We start from the raw sequence: 22,645 nt of genomic DNA on the forward strand, positions 1-22,645 counted from the left end.
TAATCAAGTTCTTCTGATTGAACTTGTAGCGCGTACAAGGAAAGACTCTTTGGCCAAGGGAGAATTGAAATTTCATGAGCACAGAACACAGGCAAAACTATTAACCTCATTATTTTGCTTCTAACCTAACAGGGTAGGCATGTTGATAACACAGTAGCGTGGATGAACAAAGGCTGTGTAATTGATTTTGGTGTGTGGGGCTGGTGCGTATCCTTATTGCTCAAGAGTTTATATTCAGTGAAACAAAAACTGCTTCTCAGGCTGCATATAACTGATAGTCAGTGGCACGAAAGTAATTGGACTATCTGCTATTATCACCTCTGGTCTGTTTAATTTGGCAGTTTTGAGTCAGAAACGTTACCAATTTCTGGAGATTTAGTTGAGAAACTAAATGTTCACTGTGCAAAACTGCAGGCATTTAAAAGCTATTAACAAGGTTTTTTAAAAAAAAAAAAAAAAAATGTGCCTAGCATTAATACACCAGTCAAGACTGCTTTGATAAATTGCACACATGATACAAAGTAAAGGAGCCCTGGAGTTTACACCTGCCTAAAATGGGAAGTTTGCCTTTAGATTAACTTTTGGTATGTTGTAGACAGTGATATTCTGAGACAATTTGGAGTTGGTCATGTTTTTTTAAATTGTGTGATTTTTTAATTATTTAGCTTTATGTTAAGCTGTTTTCTGGTTGCTAGGGTCCATTTTACCCTAGCAACCAGTCAGTGGCATGAATAAAAGACGTGAATGTAAACATGACAGGAACTAAACAGAAATATAAGTAACAAAATGTAACACTAGTACTAGAAGTTACTTCAACACACATTGACTAAGACCAAATGACATTAAATTATTAAACATGGCATTTTGCATGTACTTTATGGCTTAAAAGTAGAGTTTGTATTTGTGAGCATTATAAAGAACAGGTTTTATTTGCAAAATGAGTGCAATGTGCAAGAAATTGGAGCAGGTTGTTTAGTGGTGTAACTACTCTGCGCTGGGCCCCCATTAAATAAAAAAATCTTCAAAGGCGCCTGGAAAATATTTGCAATGATAAATTGGAAACAGGTGTTAGGTATTGGGTCCCCTTGCACCAAAGTGAGCTGCACTTTGTGTTTCATGCATGAAAGCAGTTTTACCTGATAACTGGTTCTCAGTACTACTCTACATGACCCTAGGGGGCACATTCATCAAAGTATGATTAAGTCCGAATACAATTTTTTCAAAGTTTTTGAACTGTGTAATTTTTGCAACTTTTTGTACTTTTTTGCACGACAATTTGCGCGACAAAATCGTATTTGTCAAAACGAGTACAAAAGTTTCAGACTCATTAAAGCTTTGTTATTGTGACTTTCCTTGGGCCAGGTTGGAGCTGCACAGTGCCATTGAGTCCTATGGGAGGCTTCCAAAATCATGTACAGAAGGATCAAAGTCAGAAAGGTTTTCCCAACATTTACCATTGTTCGGATAGATATATTTTGGGACTTTCGGATCGTACCATGATATTATCGTGTCTTTTCTTAAGCATTTCCGATCATTAGAAATTATGTAATTTAATCCGAATTTTTCCCATTTCGTGATTCGAATTCGTACTTTGATAAATCTGCCCCTAAGTATGGGGCAGGTGTGGTTGGATCCATTTTTGTGTCTAGCCTTTGCAAATTAGCTGTAGTATCTCAAATAAAATAATACCATCAGGTCTGAAACCCATTTGTTTTTGTCATTTTTATATTTTACCTTTGTGAGCTGGAAGCTAATTGCTATTTAGCATATTAATAAACATTCAACAGATTGGGTTGCATTGTCTGGCCAGCTGGCCATGGCTTTGTACTGTGCATGTTGATGACATTTGGCAATACTGACATGTAAAAGTGGGAGCTGCCTAGTTAAATGAAAACCAGCACAAACCTGTATTAGAACATTGGCTAGATTTTCTTTCTGATTTACAGAGGAAACCTAGCATTTTACTGTTTGTAGTGAGAACAAATCGCACACAAACCAATCCCACAAAAAATCACATATAGACACAAAAATAGCTATAGCCATTCGGTGTAGAGGTGGGATATTGCTTTGCAAAATGTGCACCAGATGGCACAATGAGGTCAGCTCTGCCAACAGTATATATACTTAAAACCAGATGCTGGATTTACACTAAAGAAAGAAAAATATGTAATCTAATCCAGAATTTTGCAGACATTTACAGGAACCCCTTCATGTAATTATGTCAGAAGAGCATTGTGCATCTCATCTATATGGCAGAAAAACATACAAAAAACTAAGCAAATTATCTCTTTACACATGCTTTGGATCACTCTGTATATACATAGATATTTTGTTCTAGCTTCCTTTTTTAAAATTATATTATTAATAAAGCTGTCATAGTGCAAACAGTATGAAACACAGTAAATTTTTAACAAAGTTTGTTGACCACATGACTTGTTTTATCCATACATGGATATCTAGATTTATCCAAAAATTTGTCTTGGCCTTGATAAATTATGCACACTGCATTGATTATCATAGCCTGTAAAACTGTGCCCATGCTTTGGCATGGACATACATGATACATATATGACTCTAAAGACACCAAAATTATCATACTATCTTCACAACTCTCCAAAAGTGAACTGAATGCATCACTAGGATTTGCTTGTATCATAAGTGCATGCAGTTTGGTTGCAAACCTGCAGTTTTGAGCTCATCTTAAGCTTTATGACGGGGAACCTCCAAACAGCTAAGTGGACTTAGCTGGACAGTAGTAATTATGCAGTAACACAGATGCAACAGTTTGACCTGATCATACGTATCAACTATTTTCCATTGGATAGCCCAGATTCTTGCAGACAAAATATGTTAGATTTTTTGGGTATTGTTTGGTGTAATGAGGGGTCTTTTTGTCCAGTATACAGACTCCCAACAGAAGAGTTGGGAGTTTTGTAACAGTGTGCGCTCATGTTTACCATGGAGTGGCTCTATGGATATATACTCTCACATTAATGTAAGAAGAATTATTTTGTGTAAAATATTTTAAATTATATATGTGACTTTACTCACACTTATATATGTATAATTTTAATATACAAATCAATAAATAAATGAGTAAGAAGTGAAGGAATGTATATTTGCTGGTTGGGTGTATCTAAGAGCTCAGGCTGTGTATTGGGAAACTTTGCAAATTTCACTTCCTAAAGCACAGAATAATGACATCACTTCTGGCAGCCAAGGAGCTCAGGATATGTGTAACAGTATCTTCTGAGAATATTACTTTATACACTTATAGACTTGAAAAACAGGCACAGAATGCAAAGGAATACAAAACAACAACAGCAGAAATGAAAATAAAATAGCATAGATGCTAATGCGTTGAATGGGGTGAGGAGATTGAAGAAAACTGGATGACTCTTACATTGTTGTGAGAGAAGGTGGGGGCCTGAATAAAAATAATCTTTCAAGTGGGACTGAGCCTAAGAAGTTTAAAAACGGGGATCTTAAGGCATACATAAGTAAAATAATGATAATAGTGATCCCCAACCAGTGGTTTATGAGCAGCATGTTGCGCACCAACCCCTTGGATGTTGCTCTCGGTGCCTCCAAACCAGGTAGTTATTTTTGAATTCCTGACTTGGTGGCAAGTTTTGGATGAATAAAACAAGACTTACTGCCAAATAAAGCCTCCTGTAAGTTGATGGTGTGCATAGAGGCTACCTAATAGCCAATCTTAGCCCTTATTTGGCACCTCCATGAACTTTTATGAGGTTTGTTTGGGGAAATTTTTAATGTAAAAATCTGAATGCTCAAAAAAATAGTGGGCACAGTGAGCAAAGGGATCCTTTTATTTTATGCCTTGTGCCTTTTAGCTTTGCACACTGAGCATTACATCCAAGATATAAGTCATACACGCATTTGGATTATTGTTACTAGCCTCTATATAGACAAGACAGAAGCACGTTTACTTCTGTAACCACAAACAATAAATAAAGACCACTGATTTTCAGGTCAGGTAAAGCCTACTTTTCATAGTATAAAGTACTAACACTTCAGAAGAACATTTCCAGTTAGGTCTTAAAAACAAGATTTAGCGAAAGGACATAAGCTTTTTTACATAGGTTTGTATATTAAAGCACATATAGCATTAAATAATGTAAAAAGGTTACCACATATACACTGTAAAAAGAAATATACAGTATTTAGTCTATAGGAATCACCTATTTATTTTGGGCTCAAGCAAAATGATGTCCTCTAGCAAGCAATGAATACTGTGCCCACATAATACTCTATTAAAATCTAGGGAAAAAACTGGAAACGAATTAGGAGAAAATTTTTCTCTCCCTGAATTGCATATTGCTTATAAGTTTTCACATTATAATCCTTAAATAATCTTTTCTCTTGGCCCATAGAGTTTTCTGTGGAGTCTTTTTGATTTGCAAAATTTTGTACCCTACTAAGGGGTATATTTATCATGCTGTGTAAAAAGTGGAGTGAAGCATTACCGGTGATGTTGCCCTTGGCAACCAATCAGCAATTAGATTTCAACAGCTAGAAAACCAAAGCAAAGCATCTGATTGGCTGTTATGAGCAACATCACTGGTAATGTTTTACTCCACCTTTTACACAGCATGATAAATAAACCCCTTATGTTCTAAAGCTGGTATTCCATTGTAGTATTGTAAACCACATCTGTCTCATATAGACATTGATATAGAATTCTAGATGATCTAGAATTCTGACCAACATGGTGCAGAATAATGATGTAAGATTTCTCTCAGGGTAGTTTTTCATTGAAGTTTAACAAATCTACACAAACTATTACAGATCACTCTGAGGCTATTCTCACGCAAGGCTGTTTCTTATCCGGTGTATTTCTGCAGGAACACCAAACAGCACCATGGACTGTGATTCTCAACACTGACTTTAATGAAAACTGTTTAACACAGCAGGTACTGGCATTTATCAGTCTGAAAGTGGGTTTTATTGCCAAAACCTGCATGCGCCTTCTGTGTTAGGCAGTTTCCATTAAGCCACATGCGTAGCTCAGACATTTCTCTACCAATTAAAAAAACACCTTCTCTGTCTTTAGCCTTAAGCTAGTAGTATATGGAAATACTGTAGTTTTCTCTGATTTTTTATTGTTTAAAAAAGGAGACTTATTCTTTTTGCAACTTTATTGTTATCAGTTCTATTGTGTAAATCTAACTTTAAACTGTTGTCTATAAAAAGGACCACCATATCTTTTTGGTTCAATGGAACTTTTGATAAAACATATCACCTACTCACAAAAGCCTAACAAAAAGAAAAGTGCAATTATGTAAATAAAAATATTATAGAAACTTTAAAAGTAATAATTAATTTAAAACTACATGTAAATGCTTTTACGGTAGTTTCATATCCTGGTGTTACTGGTCCTTTTTAGGCCGAGCCTTCAGTTTCACAATAATATGTATTCATAAAGCAGGAGGTACTGAGCTGACTATATAGCAGCACAGCCATCTTAGCAAAACGTTTTACTGCTTTTCAGTGCTCCATTCTTTTAGAGCCATGAAAAATATTTCATGTATTTTTGTTTCAGAAATTAAAGCACTCAGAACACCAAGTAAATTTCTGCTGGTGGTAATACTAAGTAACTTAACCCTAAAAAATGTCTGTAAGCTGCATAATTAAATTTACTTTTAAATAGTAACTAATTAAAATAAAAATTTACATTTATTTTTACTTTTGCAGGTTAAAGAAACTGCTTGAACAGGAGAAAGCTTATCAAGTACGGAAAGACAAAGAGTACACCAAGAGACTCAACAAAATTAGAGACGAATTGGTAAAGCTGAAATCTTTTGCATTAATGCTTGTGGATGAAAGACAAATGCATATTGAACAGCTTGGGCAGCAGAGCCAAAAGATACAAGATCTAACGCAAGAACTTAGAGAAGCAGAGAACAAGTTAAAAGTAGCTTGTGCTAAAGCTAATGAGGACAGCCAAAAACTCAATAAATTGGAAGAAGATCTTGCACACAAAACTTCCAAATATTTTCAAGAGCATGAAGAAATGGCTACTAAAGTGGCAGCGCAGGAGTGCAATAACAGACAGCTTAAGTTAAAAGTGGCAGGTCTTAATAGAAGGATTGAAGAGTTAGAAGAAGCAAATAGGGATCTTCAGAGGTCTGAGGAAGAACTAAAAGAGTTGAGAGAAAAAATATCTAAAGGTGAATGTGGAAGTTCTAGCCTAATGGCAGAGGTGGAAAACTTACGGAAGCGAGTTTTGGAAATGGAAGGCAAAGATGAAGAGATAACAAAGACAGAATTCCAGTGTAAAGAACTTCAAAAGAAACTCCATGAAGAAGAACACCATAGCAGAGAACTAAAATTGGAAGTAGAAAAACTACAAAAAAGAATGTCTGAACTGGAAAAGTTAGAAGAGGCTTTTACAAAAAGCAAATCAGAATGTTCCCAGCTACATGCTAAACTAGAGAAGGAAAAATCTCAAACTAGGGATTTGCTGAAGGAAGTTGAGGCTGTAAAAAGTAGAGTGAGAGAACTTGAAGCAGTAGAAGGAAGACTGGAAAAAGCAGAACATAATTTAAAAGATGACCTGACCAAGTTGAAATCTTTTACTGTGATGCTTGTTGATGAAAGGAAAATAATGGTGGCAAAACTAAAGCAGGAGGAAGGGAAAGTAGAGGAATTAAACAGAAACCTGAAAGTTGAACAGAGCAAGGTCATGGAAGTGACGGAAAAACTGATCGATGAAAGTAAGAAACTTTTAAAATTCAAATCGGAGATGGAAGAAAATGTATATAACTTGACAAAAATGAGAGATGAGTCACTTGGTAAACTAAGAACTGAAGAAGACAAGAATGCTGAATTAAGCTGTAGGGTAGATCTATTAATGAAAAGACTGGAAAATATGGAGGTGTCGGAAAAAGAAGCAGTACGAAACAGAGTGAAAAAAGGTTTTGACCAAGTCCACCAGGAAGACAACAAGTTGAAAGAGATGATTTTAGAGATTGAAAGGCTAAGGAATCGTCTTCAACAGCTAGAAGTGGTTGAAGGAGATTTAATGAAGACAGAAGACGAATATGATCAGTTGGAAAGAAAATTTCGAACTGAACAGGACAGAGCAAATGTCCTCTCCCTACAGTTGGAGGAACTTAAAAATCAAATTGCTAAGAATAAAGCCATTGAAAAAGGGGAAGCAGTAAGTCAGGAATCTGAGCTGCGTCACAGAATACGTGTTGAGGAATCTAAAAGTAGAGACTTAAGAGCAGAGGTGCAAGCACTTAAGGAAAAGATACATGATATGATGAACAAAGAAGACCAGCTTTCTCAGCTTCAAGTAGACTATTCGGTTCTTCAGAAAAGGTTTATAGAAGAAGAAAATAAAAACAAAAATATGGGTCAAGACGTATTAAATCTGACAAAAGAACTTGAGCTTTCAAAGAGATATAGCCGTGCAATAAGGCCAAGCATGAATGGCAGAAGAATGGTTGATGTTCCAGTTACATCTACAGGGGTCCAAACAGATGTATTGAATAATGACATCTCTGAAGAAGAAACACCAGCTGTATTTATACGAAAGTCTTTCCAAGAGGAGAACCATATTATGAGCAATTTACGGCAAGTTGGGTTAAAACCACCAACTGAAAGATCACCTGTCTTGGAAAGGTATCCACCTGCAGCTAATGAGCTAAACATAAGAAAATCATGGATCCCCTGGATGAAAAAAAGAGAGAACGGCACACCAGTGACACCTGATAGAACAAGTAATAGCAATACTAGTCCAGGACGGTCAAATGAAGTCTTCCTTTCACCAAAGCATGGACAACCTCTTCATATACGAGTTACACCAGACCATGAAAACAGCACAGCTACTCTGGAGATAACTAGCCCTCCAGCTGAGGACTTCTTTTCAAGCGCAACTGTGATACCCACATTAGGCACTCAAAAACCACGAATTACAATTATCCCTTCTCCAGGTGTTATAACACAAAAAACAAAAGCTGCTGACAGCCCAAAATCTCCAGAAAGAGCTATGTCTCCTGTCACCATAACTACCTTCTCAAGAGAAAGGGTTGCAGAAAGTGGAAGAACTACTTTCAGTGACAGACCAACATCTCCAGTTCAGATACTCACTGTATCCACATCTGCTGCACCATCTGAGATATCTGTGTCACCAGATTCACAGGAAATGACCATGGGCCGTGCAGTTTTCAAAGTTACTCCAGAAAAGCAAACGGTTCCAACTCCAATTAGGAAATTCAATTCCAATGCAAATATCATAACAACAGAAGACAATAAAATTCATATCCACCTAGGTCCTCAATTTAAACGAAATACTGGCACTTCTGAGGTCACAACGCCTGTAATTACAGTCAGACCAATGCATATTGGTACAGAAAACAAAGAAATTACAACTGGAACCGTGCTTCGTTCTCCTAAGACCAATCTGTCAAGTAGGCCTATGATGAACAAAGTGACTAGTTCCATTACTATAACTCCTGCCACAAGCTCATCCACTCGTGGAACCCAGTCAATGGTAAGTACAATTATGCAAAGTGGTAACAGTAGTAGTGGACAACAAAACCAATTTATGCTGGTTAAATTACAGTATATTCCTAAGTAATAGAAGACCATAAAAAACAGATTTCACAAACAAAATATTATGCTTTTGTTGTCCTATTAATATACTCAGCTTTTAATGTATTCTAATATAATAATGAATGCAATTGTAATGTGCAAAGTGCAATTTTGGATGCAGTTTGCTATGTTTTGCTAGCCAGGATTTAGCGTTTCTCCCATAGTTCCATCTAAATCGCTAAATCAGGTGGTATGTATGTATATCTTTATTTATAAAGCGCTACTTGTGTACGCAGCGCTGTACAGTAGAATACATTAATACAAACAGGGGGTTATTAAGAAAATAATAGATAAATACAAAGTATAACAATAAATACAGATAGATACAAGATAAATACATTTGCACTAAGTTAAGAGTCAAAGACACAAGAGGATGGAGGTCCCTGCCCCGTAGAGCTTACAATCTATATGGGAGGGTAACTTACAGACACAAATAGGCAAATGCAGTATAAGTGCTGTAGGTCACAGTGGGTGACACTACACTATAAGTGCTGATTCCCAGATCAGGTGCTGGGTGAGTGCTCCAAAAGGTAGTCTTTAAGTTTAGTTTTAAAAAGACTGGGGGAGGATTCTCTCCGGAGGAAATCAGGGAGGGCATTCCAAATGTAAGGGGCAGCAAGGCAGAAAGGTTTAAGGCGAGAAACAGCAGTAGTAGTGGGGGGCGCAACCAAACGATCGCTCTGCGAGGAACGAAGGAGTCGGCCAGGAACGTATGGAGACATAAGAGAAGAGATGTAGTGAGGAGCAGAGAAGTGAAGGGCTTTGAAGGTTAAGAGAAGGAGTTTGTAAGATATTCTTTGTTTAATAGGAAGCCACGATAAGGACTTTAGTAGGGGAAGGGCCTGAACTCTCCTGGATGAGAGGAGAATTCTGGCAGCAGTATTTAATATAGACTGTAGGGGTGAAAGATGTGAGTTAGGGAGGCTGGTTAGTAGCAGGTTACAGTAGTCAAGTCGGGATAGGATTAGAGCATGCATGAGCAGCCTAAGCTGTTGCAGTAGAAAGAAAGGGACAGATTTTGGCGATATTGCGTAAGAAAAAGTGACAGGTTTTGACAGTGGTGTTAATTGTTAAGCACAATTATGTGTAAACGTTTTGGCCAGACACAAATGCAGTAATAATGTTCAGAGTTGGAATTGTGCCACTGCTTGGCGTCACAGTGATGTCTGCAATGATTCTATGAGTGAGTGCAAGTACCTTGACTGAATAGTGTAAATTCTCACTGCATCCATTTTTGCATGACCATGTAAGTAATTGCTCAAATTGTACTTCAAAACTTAAATGAACACTCCGAAAATACCTTAACAATGCATCCAACATATTTTAATATTATCTTTTCTTTTTAGACATCACAGGATGGGTCATCCCAACGCCACACTCCCACCCGCATTCCCATGGCTAAAGGTATGAAAGCAGTAAAGCCAATAATGGCAATCCCGGGAGCAGGAAATCTGTCAAAATTTGAGCCACGTGGTGAGAGTCAGTCTATGAAAATAGAACTGAAGAAATCCTCAGCCAGCAGCTCTGCCCCTCATGGAGGAGGAAAGGGCTGAGGCTAAGACTCAGGGGTATGTGCAGGTATCTCTGCTACCATAAAAAGCAGTCCCCTGTTTCTTTCACAGGAAAGTTCTTAAATATTTCATATGCTAATTTCTCTGCTGTTGGATAGGCCAGCAGACCTATGAGCTGCAGGCCTGTTTAGCAGTGTTCTGTACGTTGATAATATTGAAGATAATCAAATAACCATGTGTCTCAAACTAAAGAAGTAATGCTTCTGTCCTGTAAAACATTGGTGATTGTCCCGCTATTGTGTAGGCAAAACAGGAATTTGTGTGTTCTGTCATCTATACGGAGGTGCAGCTATCAACCCATCAGCCATCTTGGCATAAATGTAGACCGCTCTAGCGATGTATTATATATCAAGATTAACACTGCAGTTTTTGTCTCCCGCACCGACCCAGTACTGATTTTAGCACATATAGTAGAGTAATATCTGCACCTTGCGTTGGGTGAAGTTTAGATACTATAAGGTAATCTTATACAAGGGGGGAATGCACACACTATAACATATCTTTTGCAACCAAAATTGAAAAGATGAAAGCGTTAATGTCAATGTTAATTCTTCTTAATATTTAACCAGAAGATATCCCTTTCCCCACCAGCTCAGATCCTAATTTAAATAACATTGTCTGTAAATGATCCTCAGATTACACTTCAAAGTCCAAATTCATCATCTTTAATGACCATGATGTTAGCATGGAGGAGCAGGGCTGGAACTCAGGGTTGGCAGGCATGTGCTTTTGCCTACCCCTAGTACTTTGTCACAGTGGTGTAACTATGGGGTCCCAGGGCCCCCCCCTGAAAAAAATTTTCTGTAGTTACGCTACTGCCTTGTCACAGCCCCTGCTCAATACCAGCACAATGGGCAGTGGGGCAATCAGGGGAATGTATTGTGTGCATGGGTGGTCTAGGAGTGGGAGGGGTGACAAGAGCAGGAGGTGTCTCCATAAAAAAGCCTTTCTACTCCGTTTGCACCTGCCTGCCCATATTTTCCCATATAGTGCTGGTGCAATGCAGTGTTTTAGAATTTTTAATCTTAATCATCACCATTTCTCCTCATAAAGGATAATGGTCCACCAGATGCTTTATCTTCCCCAGAAGTCTGTATTTTAATGGCAACAACTGGTCATTGTTCTTAGAGGCAAAGCTCGTCTCACAAGCCCTTAAGTGCACATTTTGGAGGTTGAAATCAGCCTGTTTAAGTAATAATAAGAATAATAAACTGGAATTCTTAGAAGTAATGCTGGACTCAGGGCCGGATTTGAAGTTCCCAAGGCTGCCCCTTTCGGCGCCTGCCCACCTCCTCCCTCCCGCGCGTGGCACAACTCGCATACAGAGCAGGGGGAGGAGGACGTGCTAAAGTTTCTGCACGTCCGACCCCCATTGCTCTGTATGGGAGTAAAATTTCCTTGCGGCTGGGCGGCATGCTGCCCCTAAATTTGTGCCGCCCTAGGCCCGGGCCTTTGTGGCCTTACCACAAATCTGGGCCCGGCTGGACTGTGAGTAAAAAAACATGTATTTCATGAAGTTTTTGCAATTTTTATTTCTTTAGTAAATAATCCCTTTAAATTTATGGATGCTCTTGATTAATGTTGCGTGTATGCTGACCTCTACTGGAGCAATTGAGTATTATACATTGCAAGTATAAACTGTGCCCTAATATTTTGCTATTGCTGTAGTTTTAATCAAGACAGAGTGTTTGCTCTGGCTCACTATTCTATGGAGTGGTTTTCCTTTTTAAATGTATAATTTGAATATAATGAATACTATTTGTACTATGTACTATTAATATCACAGTTTACGAAAAGAAAACTTCACTGCTCTTAATTCTCTTTTCTGCACTGCCGAATTATGAACTACTTTAATTATCCTTTCATAAATATGCCCCATGCTGCTATGCCCTAATTAGAGGAAAGGGTGTTGCTGGGTAATGCAGAAAGGCAAAGACCCCATGTTTGGATAAAAATGTAGAGGGGCCTGTTGGTTTTTTTTTTTTTTTTTGCCCTCTCCTATTAAAGTAAAAGTCCCTTTCTATGATGGCTGTATTGGTGGGTCCCCGTAGGTTAGTTTGGCTTGAATGGGGCTGTTGTACCTTTATGGAAATAGGTCTATTGGCATTGGGAAGTAATGTAGCATCTCTATACCCTAATACTCATGAAAAATAGTAGGGATTTATTTTAAATTTTTAAAGAAGACTAAACTACAAGGTTAACGTCTTCAAGTGGAGAAATGCATCCAAGGAAAAGACTGATGCAGACAGATGAAAAGCCATTATGTTGACCACGGTTTCTTGCTATATTGATATAAAACATTTTGTGTTTTTAAACAGCCTGTAAAACAGAAATTAATTTCTTCCTTCCAAATGTCCTTTGCATAACTAAATTTCTACTAAGCGTTACTGTAGTGAAATCTTTATAAAACTACTTTTCCTTTTCTTTCCAGAAAGTATAGTTATACATCAGCTACGCTTGAACTCTAGATGACATGGAAAGGCAACTGAACTGACGCACTTCTACTGAAATCCAGCAGCTCTCCTGATTTAAATGCTACTGATTCACGAGAGGAAATATGTTTTCATTGCAAATATTCTTGCAGGTGTTTCTTTAAGAACATTCAGAGATATTTTGACTTAAAGGTTTATATTTTATTGTGATGTTGTTACTCTTAAGACTTTGGTCTTTGCTGTTTTTTAAATTATTTTATAGTATCCTGAGATAATAAAAATAAATAGAAAGTGATTTAGCCTAAAACTATATTTTTTTATGATTAATGTGATTAAAATTAACAAGCAAAATATAAAAAAAAAACTTACAAAACAATTTTTTTTTTACAAACATTTGTAATACACTACTGAAGACAAAATCAAATCATCAGCCAGGTCTAACTATTAGATGAAGTCCAAATAATATTTGTTAGAGGTACCTGTACATTTTTTTTGCAGATATCTAGCAGCTGTTTTTTTAGCATCTAAGATTCAAATGTTTTCGAATGTATTCGAAAGTATTAGTTGAATAAAGATTGGTTATAGCACCAACATCAACATTTGTTACACAAATAAGCACTGGCGAAGTGCCATGCTCCACAAAACACTGGAGATATGTATGTATGTATAACTTTGTTTATAAGGCGCTACAAGAATACACAGCACTATACAATCTTACAGTGTACAACAGTACACACAGGGAGGGCACATGTTATAAAAAATTCAATGAATAAGTATAAATACACAGATTAAGTGCCATATGGTAAGAAACACAGCAGGAAGGAGGTCCCTGCCAGTAGAGCTTACGGTCCCTATCAACCCCCAATCCTCAACCCCATGTATGAATAAAATATCAGTGGCTAAGCCCAAGCCTTTATTCTCTGTCTATACCGTATATACTCGAGTATAAGCCGATCCGAATATAAGCCGAGGTACCTAATTTTACCTAAGAAAACTGGAAAAACGTATTGACTCGAGTATAAGCCTAGGGTGGGAAATGCAAAATAAATACCAATAAATAAATACCAATAAAATGACATTAATTGAGGCATCAGTGGGGTATATGTTTTTCAATATTTATTTCAAAGAAAAACAGTAAAATAGCTCTGTAAACGGAGAAGAGGGTCAACAAAAACAATATGAGTACTACCCCACGCTCATTGCACATTGGCAAACTGGCAGCAGGCCCAGTCCTGGAGGGATGTAAGGGGAAATAAGTATTGCTAGTGGGAGCCTAGGCCAGGGCGCTGGAGGGTCTGGTTGCAGGTGGCCTTATTTGCACACAAAGGAGAGAGGGTGCTAGTCTAGAGGGACCCATGGCACCCGACTCAAGTATAAGCCGAGGGTGACTTTTTCAGCACATTTTGGGTGCTGAAAAACTAGGCTTATACTCGAGTATATACAGTAACTCTTTCCTTGCTCTGTAAACACATGCTTTATAACAAGTATTGGATATATAGTTTTGTATTTTTACTTTTTTAAAGAATACAAACATATTTTTACCTTACTTGAATTTAAAGAACCTTTTACAGAGTTTTCCTTTTCGGATATTTGACTTTTGATTCCGCCAACCTTTTGATCTAATGCTGTTGTCATACAGTAAGAACTCGACAGTCACAGTGGTATAGGTCAGTAAAATCATACCTCCCAACATTTGAAAACCGAAAAGAGGGACAAAAAGAATTGGCAATTGGCAATTTTTTACCACGCCCACTTTTGTGGCCACACCCCAATTAACACACCCCATTTTTTTCTAAAAATACTCCTTTTATATAGTTGAAATGGCGGGATCAGATGCAAATGTGCTATACCCTCATACTGTACTACCTAAGGAAAACAAAATAGCAACTCCTACATATAAAATACAAATATAGAGAAAAGGCAGTCAGTTATAAGTGAGCTCTAACTATGTACCAGTTTTGCCCCCCCACACAGGGGAGACTCATACACAGAGCCCCCCATACACAGTGCCCCCATACACAGTACCCTTTATACACAGTGCCCCCATACACAGTACCCTTTATACACCGTGCCCCCCATACAGTATGCCCCCCATACACAGTACCCTTTATACACAGTGCCCCCCATACACAGTGCCCTTCATACACAGTACCCTTCATACACAGTGCCCTTCATACACAGAGCCCCCCATACACAGAGCCCCCCCATACACAGTGCCCCCCAAACACAGAGCCCCCCATACACAGTACCCTTTATACACAGAGCCCCCCCATACACAGTACCCTTTATACACAGAGCCCCCCATACGAGCTCCGACTCCTTGCGCTGCTTCTCTCCTTATGTGGCTCCTCCTCCGGCGGTCCCAGGCCCTTTTATAAGGTTGCGCCCCGTGTGTACGTGTGACGTCATTACGCACGGGCGCAACCTTATAAAAGGGCCAGGGACCGCTGGAGAAGGAGCCACATAAGAAGAGAAGCAGCGCAAGGAGTCGGAGCGCTCAGCTTAAGCCCTCTCATCCTGCTGTCGCGGATCGTTCTATGAATGTCCCGCATTTCCGTAATCTATTACGGAAATGCGGGACATTCAGGGAACTATCCGGGACAGCGGGATGCGCTAAAATGTAAATGGTTTCAAACATTTCCATGTGCACTTTTCTGTCCACAACTTAAATTCTCTTCCTTCAGACACCTGTGCAAATACACAAAATGGAACCTGTCTTTAAAGTATGCAGTAGTAAACTGGAGAAAGTAGTACATCTGGTTAACATGAGAGAACAAAATGTCACAAAAAACAGCCATTACAAGAACAGACAAAAACAGCCATAACAAACCGCTTTAAAATTGAAAAATATCAAAACATACTGTAGCTGCGCAGTTGAACTGCATCTTAAGGCTTACTAAAAATTAAACACCAGAACAGGTCCCCCCATGAACACAAAATTTGACATACCATACCCCTTGTGTGTGTGCTACACAAATGGTAAGCTAGCAGGGAGGTAGGATTTTCTGGGACAACAGGTTGAACCTAGCTACTATTATAGAAGTATTTTACTGAAAAGCAGGGGAGTAACTATAATGGGGAAACAACTGCTAGAGGTCCAGGAATTTCAGAGGGCCCTGTAGGACTGATACGTAGTCGCAATATGTGTTCATGGAAAATGTATTCCTAGTCATTTTACTGCTTGAAAGTTAATGTAGGAGACGCTCATATCATTCATTAAATAAAGCCTAATGTAAACAGTTCTTTTATAGTTCATAAAAGTGTCATTGGCCTTTCTGAGTTATCTAACACAGGTTCATCTACTATCTGCTAAGCTTTTAAAGCATTAATGCAATGTGCTGCTTGCCACACCCCAGCCACCATCAATTGCTTTTAGTATTTAGGGTCTGGAAAGTCCTTCATACACTTCCATTAGTATGTTGTTTTGTGTCAATACATTTTTAGTCTATTTAAAAAAAAAAAAAAAAAAAAAAAAATACCTTTTATGAAATATGCTGCTTCATATACAGGTATAATATCGGCTATCCAGAAATCTAGAAACCTCTGAATTATGGGAGGGCCATCTCCCTTGGAGCCACCTTTTGTAGCAATTACAGCTGCAAGTCGCTTTGGATAAGTCTCTATGAGCTTGCCATATCTTGCCACTGGGATTTTTGCCCATTCCTCAAGGCAAAACTGCTCCAGCTCCTTCATGTTGGATGGTTTTCTCATGTGAACAGCAATCTTCAAGTCTGACCACAGATTCTCAATTGCATTGAGGTCTGGACTTTGACTAGGCCATTCCGACACATTTAAATCTTTCCCCTTAAACCACTCAAGTGTTGCTTTAGCAGTATGCTTCAGGCCATTGTCCTGCTGGAAGGTGAACCTCCATCCCAGTCTCAAATCAAAGGCAGACTGACACCGGTTTTGCTCAAGAATATCCCTGTAATTATCACCATCCATCTTTCCCTTGACTCGGACCAGTTTCCCAGTCCCTGCTGCTGAAAAACATCCCCTCAGCATGATGCTGCCACCACCTGTTTCACTATGGTGATGGTGTTCTTGGGGTGATGGGATGTGTTGGGTATGCGCCAGACATAGCATCTTCTTTGGTGGCCGAAAATTTCAATTTTAGTCTCATCTGACCAGAGCACCTTCCTCCATACATTTGGGGAGTCACCTACAGGTGTTTTGGCAAACTCAAAACGTGCCTTTTTATTTTTACCTTTAAGTAATGGCTTTTTTCTGGCCACTCTTCCATAAAGCCCAGCTCTATGGAGTGCACGGCTTATTGTGAACGATTTCCATAGTATAAAGGAAAAAGTTGGTTTCAAAGCACTATTAGCAGGTGTAACAACAGTACAGGTATAGGGTCTGTTATCCGGAAACCCATTATCCAGAAAGCTCCAAATTACGGAAAGCCTGTCTCCCATAGACTGCATTTTAATCAAATAATTCAGATTTTTAAAATTGATTTCCTTTTTCTCTGTAATAATAAAACAGTACCTTGTACTTGATCCCAATTTAGATATAAATAATCCTTATTGGATGCAAAATAAAACCTATTGGGTTTAATCAATTGTTTATTGATCTTTTAGTTGACTTAAGGTATGAAGATCCAAATTACGACCCCTTATCTGGAAAACCCTTGGTCCCGAGCATTCTGGATAACAAGTCCCATACCTGTATACTCAAATCACGTTTAGTAGTTAAAGGTATAATTTAAACACAATTGGAACAACTTTTTGAACAAAAGCTGGGCTTACACTATGATCTGCCACTTATTATTGTGAGTTAATTTGCTGTGGGGAAATGCAAATATAATCACTAATAGAATCGGTTAACATGTGCTTACACAGTGAAAATAGCTTCTTGCAGCCCCAGGTGCATGCTGTACCCACTGCCCGGGCAGATAAATTCAAGAATGAAGAAAACAGCAGCACTCCGGTTGTTTTGAAAAATGTGAATCTTTACTAAGTGCCAAAGATTCACATTTTTCAAAACAACCGGAGTGCTGCTGTTTTCTTCATTCTTGCAAATATAATCACTGTGATTTTTGAATGACACCACAAGCTGTCAATGTGAAGGACTGCTTAATAAATTTAACAAACGTAACAAACATGTCTGTATGGTCTGATACTTCAGTCAATATCATTAGAACTTCTTGTCAAATTTAAAGGGATAAACGTGCCTATTTATACCCTATGGAATTATGATAAATTATCTGCTCTATAAGAAAAGATTAATCTCATAACCACAATTTATATAATTTGATTGTAACAAACTGAAATTGATACTGTTACATAAGTGTAAGGTGGGGAATGGAGATTAATACATAAATGTAACTTTTGAGCCAGCCTAACCCACTGGAAGGAAACTTATCAATATTATATTATATATAGCTACTTACCAGCCCAGTAAGAGGTTATTGACAGGACAGGTACATGGGGTTGCAATTATATATATATCAGTCCTGATGGTGTCTGCACTCCAAGGCTTTAGTATTCTATGGGGTGCACAGCCAAAATTCGAGTATTTAACATGAAATAATCTGTGGCCGGCACACCCGTAAAATTCAAAAAAATCTTTTTATTGAAGACTCATTGTTCAGAACCAACGTTTCGGTCCTCATTAGGACCTTGATAAAAAGATTTTTTTGAATTTTATGGGTGTGCCGGCCACAGATTATTTCATGTTTTATATATACAGTGGTGTGAAAAACTATTTGCCCCCTTCCTGATTTCTTATTCTTTTGCATGTTTGTCACACAAAATGTTTCTGATCATCAAACACATTTAACTATTAGTCAAAGATAACACAAGTAAACACAAAATGCAGTTTTTAAATGAGGGTTTTTATTATTTAGAGAGAAAAAAAATCCAAACCTACATGGCCCTGTGTGAAAAAGTAATAACTGGTTGGGCCACCCTTAGCAGCAATAACTGCAATCAAGCGTTTGCGATAACTTGCAACGAGTCTTTTACAGCGCTCTGGAGGAATTTTGGCCCACTCATCTTTGCAGAATTGTTGTAATTCAGCTTTATTTGAGGGTTTTCTAGCATGAACCGCCTTTTTAAGGTCATGCCACAACATCTCAATAGGATTCAGGTCAGGACTTTGACTAGGCCACTCCAAAGTCTTCATTTTGTTTTTCTTCAGCCATTCAGAGGTGGATTTGCTGGTGTGTTTTGGGTCATTGTCCTGCTGCAGCACCCAAGATCGCTTCAGCTTGAGTTGACGAACAGATGGCCGGACATTCTCCTTCAGGATTTTTTGGTAGACAGTAGAATTCATGGTTCCATCTATCACAGCAAGCCTTCCAGGTCCTGAAGCAGCAAAACCACCCCAGACCATCACACTACCACCACCATATTTTACTGTTGGTATGATGTTCTTTTTCTGAAATGCTGTGTTACTTTTACGCCAGATGTAACGGGACATGCACCTTCCAAAAAGTTCAACTTTTGTCTCGTCGGTCCACAAGGTATTTTCCCAAAAGTCTTGGCAATCATTGAGATGTTTTTTAGCAAAATTGAGACGAGCCATAATGTTCTTTTTGCTTAAAAGTGGTTTGCGCCTTGGAAATCTGCCATGCAAGCCGTTTTTGCCCAGTCTCTTTCTTATGGTGGAGTCGTGAACACTGACCTTAATTGAGGAAAGTGAGGCCTGCAGTTCTTTAGATGTTGTCCTGGGGTCTTTTGTGGCCTCTCGGATGAGTTGTCTCTGCGCTCTTGGGGTAATTTTGGTCGGTCGGCCACTTCTGGGAAGGTTCACCACTGTTCCATGTTTTTGCCATTTGTGGATAATGGCTCTCACTGTGGTTCGCTGGAGTCCCAAAGCTTTAGAAATGGCTTTATAACCTTTACCAGACTGATAGATCTCAATTACTTTTGTTCTCATTTGTTCCTGAATTTCTTTGGATCTTGGCATGATGTCTAGCTTTTGAGGTGCTTTTGGTCTACTTCTCTGTGTCAGGTAGCTCCTATTTAAGTGATTTCTTGATTGAAACAGGTGTGGCAGTAATCAGGCCTGGGGGTGACTACAGAAATTGATATTGAAATTGAAAATTGAAATTGATAAACCACAGTTAAGTTATTTTTTAACAAGGGGGGCAATCACTTTTTCACACAGGGCCATGTAGATTTGGAGTTTTTTTTCTCCCTTAATAACGTAAACCTTCATTTAAAAACTGCATTTTGTGTTCAATTATGTTATCTTTGACTAATAGTTAACGGTTTTTGATGAGCAGAAACATTTAAGTGTGACAAACATGCAAAAGAGTAAGAAATCAGGAAGGGGGCAAATAGTTTTTCACACCACTGTATATATATATATATATATAGGTTTTAGAGGATTCAATTAAAGGTGTTTTAATTGTGCCACTAAATTGTGATCTCAAGCTGCAGGCATACCTTCAGTTGTCTCAATAGTGCCCTTAAGTCTCCCCATACTTCACCTGTTCAGAAGATCAGAAGCCACACAGGAAAAAAAAATGCTGGGTATGGTAGAGAAGATTCCCATAATGCAACGCTCCTGCACTGACAATTTGGCCAGATCCATAGCGTGCACATGCGCACGCACCGGCGACGCTGCCGACAGGAGAGCGAGAAGCGAGTGTAAGAGGATGCTCTGTGACAGGTGAGCGGTGAACATGTGGGGGGAGTTGGGGGTTGGTGGCGGCTATACAAAACTCTGCTAAACTACAAAACTGGCCGGTGAGCGGCGGGGGTTGTCAGCGGCGGTTATACAAAACTCTGCTAAACTGTGTGACATGCTGTGGGGTAGCGGGAGGGTGTGGGCAGCTGAGCGGTGAACGGGGGGGTGGCGGAGGATACTCTGTGACATGCTGTGGGGTAGTGGGGGGGTGGCTAAACAAAACTCTGTTAAACTCATGTGTAAACGTAATAGATTACAGAAATGCGGGACATTCATAGAACGATCCTCGACAGCGGGATGAGCGCTCCGACTCCTTGCGCTGCTTCTCTCATGTGGCTCCTTCTCCGGCGGTCCCTGGCCCTTTTATAAGGTTGCGCCCGTGCGTAATGACGTCACACGTACGCATGGGCGCAACCTTATAAAAGGACCTGGGACCGCCGGAGAAGGAGCCACATAAGAAGAGAAGCAGCGCAAGGAGTCGGAGCGCGTATGGGGGTGCTCTGTGTATGGGGGTGCTCTGTGTATGGGGGGTGCTCTGTGTATGGGGGGGTGTTCTGTGTATGGGGTGCTCTGTGTATGGGGGTGCTCTGTGTATGAAGGGCACTGTGTATGGGGGGTGCTCTGTGTATGGGGGGGTGCTCTGTGTATGGGGGGTTGTTCTGTGTATGGGGGTGCTCTGTGTATGAAGGGCTCTGTGTATGGGGGGGGTGCTCTGTGTATGGGGGGGTGTTCTGTGTATGGGGGGGTGTTCTGTGTATGGGGGCACTGTGTATGGGGGCACTGTGTATAAAGGGTACTGTGTATGGGGAGGTTCTGTGTATGGGGGGGTTCTGTGTATGAAGGGCACTGTGTATGGGGGGCACTGTGTATAAAGGGTACTGTGTATGGGGGGCACACTGTATGGGGGGCACTGTGTATAAAGAGTACTGTGTATAAAGGGTACTGTGTATGAAGGGTACTGTGTATGGGGGGGGCACACTGCATGGGGTGCACTGTGTATAAAGGGTACTGTGTATGGGGGGCATGCTGTATGGGGGGCTCTGTGTATAAAGGGTACTGTGTATGGGGGGCACGCTGTATGGGGGGCACTGTGTATAAAGGGTACTGTGTATGGGGGGCACACTGTATGGGGGCACTGTGTATAAAGGGTACTGTGTATGGGGCGCTCTGTGTATAAAGGGTACTGTGTATGGGGGGCTCTGTGTATGAGTCTCCCCTGTGTGGGGGGGCAAAATTGGTAGATAGTTAGAACTCACATATAACTGACTGCCTTCTCTCTATATTTGTATTTATATGTAGGAGTTGCTATATTGTTTTCCTTAGGTAGTACAGTATGAGGGTATAGCACATTTGCATCTGATCCCGCCATTTCAACTATATAAAAGGAGTATTTTTGGAAGACAATGGGGTGTGTTAATTGGGGCGTGGCCACAAAAGTGGGCGTGGTCAAAAATATTTTTGTCCCTCTTTTCGGTTTTCAAATGTTGGGAGGTATGGCTTAATAGATTTTGACTTTCCTTGTCCTTTAATGGAACTTACTACACATTGTGGACCCGTGACTATACTATAGTGAAGGGTTTCCTTAATTATATTGTTAGCCCAGGATTTCTGGCATAATTGATTTCACCAGGTCCAGATTGAGACTCATAACAGACATTTCAAGCACACAGAGGCCCAACAGACCCCCATATTCCCAATAGTAACAGAGTATGCCATCTTAAAGCAGCCCCTCTGCCATTAGCCAGAATGTACATACTGTCCGTCTCTTATGTAACATACACATGTGTGTATATGTTAGGGCTGTTGAGGTCTTAGAAAGAATAACCCAACTAAATAGCATATCAAAATTTCTTGGAGTAATGTGTTAAACGAGTGCTACCCCTACAAGATGATTTCTCTGTTGTGCCTACAAAAATAGAAGTGACTTTTGCCATTCTGCCACCTGAGTCCTCAAAGTCTGAACGGCCCTAAAGCTAACCACCCCTTCTACCCCGAAGGCCTCTTAACTCCACTCACGTCCCTCTCTGTTTAGGGCCCAGGTGTAACGTTTTTTGGGAAATTGAGATGTAATTGCACAAGATCATGATTGACCATATTGTCTCTAAGGTGTGGCCAACTTCAAAGAAAAGAAAAAGATCTTTTCCTCTTCTAGGCCATAATTTCAGGGATTTGTATTGCAAATGGGCCAATTGAAAAGCAAACCGAAGAGGGGAAAATGTGAGTCTCTTTTTTGTATCTCTGCCCAAGGGGAACAGAAGTATGACACTTTCATTTACTGTGGCGCGTCTGTCTGGGCTTGTATCCATTTTAGTAAATGTTCACTTTAAACCTCTCAAGGACTTCCCAAATGTAGCCATTCAACTGAATCAAATGCTTTTTCTA

At 39.5% G+C, this 22,645-nt stretch overlaps 1 protein-coding gene across 8 annotated transcripts in view; it reads left to right on the forward strand.

Annotated features, from left to right (window-relative positions):
• The window catches only part of filip1 (filamin A interacting protein 1), a 95,836-nt gene extending 82,904 nt beyond the window's left edge, over positions 1 to 12,932 (forward strand). For 5 of the 8 annotated variants that reach the window (XM_031902128.1, XM_031902130.1, XM_004914513.3 and 2 more), the window contains 3 exons: positions 5,716 to 8,521; positions 9,969 to 10,190; positions 12,625 to 12,920. In XM_031902128.1, coding sequence (XP_031757988.1) covers positions 5,716 to 8,521; positions 9,969 to 10,175 — 3,013 coding nt within the window. In that variant the 3' untranslated portion in view covers positions 10,176 to 10,190; positions 12,625 to 12,920. Of the gene's footprint in view, positions 1 to 28; positions 134 to 5,715; positions 8,522 to 9,968; positions 10,191 to 12,624 lie in introns of those variants that run through there. The other 3 variants (XM_012963503.3, XM_031902131.1, XM_031902129.1) reach the window with 3 other exon arrangements.
• Positions 12,933 to 22,645: the final 9,713 nt, after the last annotated feature.

Source organism: Xenopus tropicalis, chromosome 5 (assembly GCF_000004195.4).
Source record: "Xenopus tropicalis strain Nigerian chromosome 5, UCB_Xtro_10.0, whole genome shotgun sequence".
Classification (NCBI taxonomy): domain Eukaryota; kingdom Metazoa; phylum Chordata; class Amphibia; order Anura; family Pipidae; genus Xenopus; species Xenopus tropicalis.